This window comes from Aptenodytes forsteri, unplaced genomic scaffold, assembly GCF_000699145.1.
Source record: "Aptenodytes forsteri isolate BGI_AS27 unplaced genomic scaffold, ASM69914v1 Scaffold76, whole genome shotgun sequence".
Lineage (NCBI taxonomy): Eukaryota > Metazoa > Chordata > Aves > Sphenisciformes > Spheniscidae > Aptenodytes > Aptenodytes forsteri.
Window position 1 is genome coordinate 3,071,886 of NW_008794444.1, and position 4,066 is coordinate 3,075,951.

Consider the following 4,066-nt stretch of genomic DNA (forward strand, 5'->3'; position numbering starts at 1 on the left):
CCCGGGGTGGGCGGCCCCGCCCCCCCCCGTTGCATGGCTTGTCCTGTCACCTGGGGGGCTCTCGCTGGCTGACTGCACCCCGGGCAGGGGTCCTGCCAGCATCCCTGCCGGGGAGGGTCGTGCTGGTGAGGCTGCTCCACTGGGGTGGAAAAGGCAGTGGCGGAACAAACTGGGGAGGAGCTGGACATAGGGATGGGGACAGGTTTTGCTGCTCCACATCTGCAGCCAACCTCTGCAACACCCGCAAGCACCTCCAGCAGGTCTGTGTGCAATGCACAGCCCGGCATGACGGCTTAAATTAAGCTTCTCCTGACCCTCGCAAGCCTCTCTCCATCCCCTGAGTGCTTCTGGCAAACACCAGCTGCTGGGCAGAGCCGGGGGAGCCGGGGTGTCCCCAGGGCAGGGGCTGGGGGTACCAAGCATGTCCCCACGCATCCAACCCCGTGCAGGTGGATGCAACCCTGAGCTCACTCCTGCAGGAGGGTCTGTGGGGATGGGAGGGCTCCGGCAGGGCAGGGGGGACGTGGGGGGACACCAGCCAGGGGCACAGCCCGGCTCCGGCTGCCTGCCGATGTTCTAGGTGGTGCTGGCGCTGCCTTACGATACCCCCGTGCCCGGGTACATGAACAACACCGTCAACACCATGCGCCTGTGGTCGGCTCGGGCACCCAACGACTTCAACCTGCGGGACTGTAAGTGGGTGCTGGCGGGGTGCTGCGCGGGACGGGGCGGAGGGGGTTCCCGCACCCACCTTATCCCTCTGCTTCTCCCCAGTCAATGTCGGAGACTACGTCCAGGCCGTGCTGGACAGAAACCTGGCGGAGAACATATCCCGTGTCCTCTACCCCAACGACAACGTAAGCTGGGATGGAGGGGTGTCCCTGTTTTAGGGATGGCTCAAGATTGCGGAGCAGCCCCTCTTGCTGGGACGTTGCAGAGATGTTTTAGTTGTGTTTCAAGCTGCCTGTAGTGCTTGGATGAGGATTTCTGCCTCTCACCAGCGCTGCCTAGGGCTGCAGCAGGGATGAATCCGTTCCCAGGCAAATTGTGCTCAGCGCAGTGAAGGGGAGGGAGTGGGGATGAGCTTGTCCTGCTGCAGAAATGTTCCTTGAGTCTCAAAATAGAATATGAGGGCAAACTGATGAACACTGCTGGCACTTTCCTGCCCATCCCTTGCAGCCCAGGTCCGGAGATGATGCCCCAAATTGCCCTTTGCATCCCGACTTCTTGCTGCGGGTGTTCTTGCCGTGCCGCACGCTGGCTGGCACGGCGGCGCGATGGGATGTACAGCCCTTCCTCGGGCACAAAACAGGCTGCGGACCTGGGGAAGAAGGCAAAGAGTGGCTCTCCTTGCTCTGCAGCCTGTTCTGGGCAGGCCCTGATGTGTTTTTTTTTTTTTCCCTGTATAATCCTACCCCAGCCTTCCCAGCTGGCGAGGAGAGCTGGGGGCACCGCAGCTCCGGTGGTGAGGTTGCCTCCTGCAGATCCTCTCTTACAGACCAGCGGGTTGATGTTTTTGCGCTGCGTGAACGGTGGTTTTAATTCTTGTCTTAGAAATAGCTCCTAGGTGTTACAGCCCTTGTGGCTTCCCTTCCCATTGCCTCAGTACCTTTCCTTGCGGCCGAAACTTTCGAACCAGGGAGAATGGGTTTCGACAATGCTCGGGGGGGATTTAAACCTCTGTGTGTACCAGCACATCTCAAACCCCCCCATGCTGAAATCTGGAAATCAAGAAGATGTTGGGGTTAGAGCTGCTGCAAACACCAGCGCTGGGGGAAGCGCTGGGGGCTCGCGCCGTGCCGTGCGGTGGATGTGTGCCGGCGTGGGTCCCCGCGCAGCAGGGAGCCCCGGGAAGGCGCAGCTCCTCCAGCACAGGCGTGCCTGGGCAGCACGGCGCAATCCTGCAGTGCCCTGCTCCTCTGCTCGCAGTTCTTCGAGGGGAAGGAGCTGCGGCTGAAGCAGGAGTACTTCGTCGTGGCTGCCACCCTCCAGGACATCATCCGCCGCTTCAAAGCGTCCAAATTCGGGAGCACGGACAGTGTCCGAGCTGTGTTTGATTCATTCCCCGACCAGGTACGAGCCAGGGTTGCTCTGACATGTGCCTTGGAGCTCGTTTCGACGCCTCCCAGATGCACACCCAGGGCTGGAGAGGTTTTGTGGACCCTCCACGGGTGCCTGTGCCCAGCTGACTTGGGCAGTGGGATGCCCGCGTGTCCACCATGTGTCTCCGTGTGCCACCCCTGCTCTCCCCGCAGGTCGCCATCCAGCTGAACGACACACACCCCGCCATGGCCATCCCTGAGCTGATGAGGATTTTCGTGGACATCGAGAAGCTGCCGTGGAACAAGGTAGAGAGACCGACCTGACTCCTGGGTCCCCTCCGCTTGCACCCACCCTCCCGCCTGTGGCGGAGGAGCTGGGGAACCAGTTGCTGGTGGCTTGAGGAGTGATGTTGGAACAGTCAGGTTGGGTTTAACCAGTATGAACTTGGAGGAGCCGGCTTGGCTGTGCTGCTGGCGGCCGTGGGAGGACCATGCGTGGGTGCTGGCACCCAGCCGGGGCTGCCTCCACCCTCGCCGCTCAGCACCGGCTCTTCCCCCTGGCAGGCCTGGGACATCACCAAGCAGACCTTCGCCTACACCAACCACACGGTGCTCCCCGAAGCCCTGGAGCGCTGGCCGGTGGACCTGATGGAGAAGCTGCTCCCCAGACACCTGCAGATCATCTACGAGATCAACCAGAGGCACCTGGATGTAAGTGCCTTGGGGTGGCACAGGAGCCCTCTCCAGAGAGGGGGACGGGGCTGGCATGCCTTGTGCTGTCGGGATTAGGGGGATGCACAAACGGATGATGTTGGGTGTGTGGCCCGGTGGTTCTGGCTGCTGTTTTGGGAGGTTTGTGTATAGGAAAGCCCTTCCCACCAGTCTGTTGCCATCCTGCAGTTAGTGGCTATTTTAAAGACTTCACCCGTTGCTCCAGGGACTTACCTGTTGGCATTCCTTTGCTCCCAAAATGCTAAATTCATCTTGGAGAAGGATGAGGTCGGGGGTACAAAGGACATGGTGGTTTCACCTCCTGGTCTGGCAGCACGAGGCTTTTGCCAAAACAGCCAAGCATGTGCCCACAAGCCCCTCTCCATGGGGGCTTGGGGGGGTCCTTCTGTCCAGAGACATCCGTGCTGGGGAAGGGCACCCTTTGGAGGGGGTTTGCACCGTCACTCTGGAGTAAAAGCCACTGCTCTGGCTGGTGTCAAATGCATTGGAGACGTTGCTGCGGCCCCCTCCTCGGGAGCCATCGGGTGGGACATCCCTAAACACCAGCACCGCTCACCACCTCTCTGGCCTCCACCGGCAGCACATTGCGTCCCTCTTCCCTAATGACGTGGACCGGCTGCGGAGGATGTCCCTGATAGAGGAGGGAGGCACCAAGAGGATCAACATGGCCCATCTCTGCATCGTCGGCTCCCACGCTGTCAACGGCGTGGCGAAGATCCACTCCGAAATAGTCAAGACCCAAGTGTAAGCGCGGGGAGGGAGGCGGTGGTGGACCACCCTCGGCTTGGAAATGGTGCTGGTGCCAGGTGGGCGAGCCTGAAGCTGTCCCCTCCTCGTCCTCGCAGCTTCAAGGACTTTGCAGCCCTGGAGCCGGAGAAGTTTCAGAACAAGACCAACGGCATCACCCCACGGCGCTGGCTCCTGCTCTGCAACCCCGGGCTGGCGGAGCTCATCGCAGAGGTAACGGCGCGGGGGGAGTGCGCTGGCCCCCCGACACTTCCTGACCCCAGGGACACTGCCCCCCGGGGACGCCGCTCCAACCTCAGCCATTTACATCTTTTTGAATGGTCGAGCTCTGTTTGCACCTCACCCGAGTCCCCTGCTCCTGCTTTCCAAGCGCCGCTGGCTTTGCCGGGCGGGAGCAGCGTGCCGGATGAAAGCGGCCGCCCCCATCCTGCGGTCAGCGCGTGCCTGTGCTCCTGTTGCAGAAAATAGGTGAGGACTACGTGCGGGACCTGAGCCAGCTGACAAAGCTGCACGAGTTTGTGGACGATGACCTCTTCATCCGGGAG

At 61.3% G+C, this 4,066-nt stretch overlaps 1 protein-coding gene across 1 annotated transcript in view; it reads left to right on the plus strand.

The window, feature by feature from the left end:
• The window catches only part of PYGL (glycogen phosphorylase L), a 21,847-nt gene that overhangs the window by 14,480 nt on the left and 3,301 nt on the right, over positions 1–4,066 (plus strand). Inside the window, exons 8-15 of the mRNA XM_019474782.1 lie at positions 581–692; positions 775–857; positions 1,930–2,073; positions 2,256–2,348; positions 2,607–2,753; positions 3,355–3,518; positions 3,620–3,734; positions 3,983–4,066. Coding sequence (XP_019330327.1) covers positions 581–692; positions 775–857; positions 1,930–2,073; positions 2,256–2,348; positions 2,607–2,753; positions 3,355–3,518; positions 3,620–3,734; positions 3,983–4,066 — 942 coding nt within the window. The remainder of the gene's footprint in view (positions 1–580; positions 693–774; positions 858–1,929; positions 2,074–2,255; positions 2,349–2,606; positions 2,754–3,354; positions 3,519–3,619; positions 3,735–3,982) is intronic.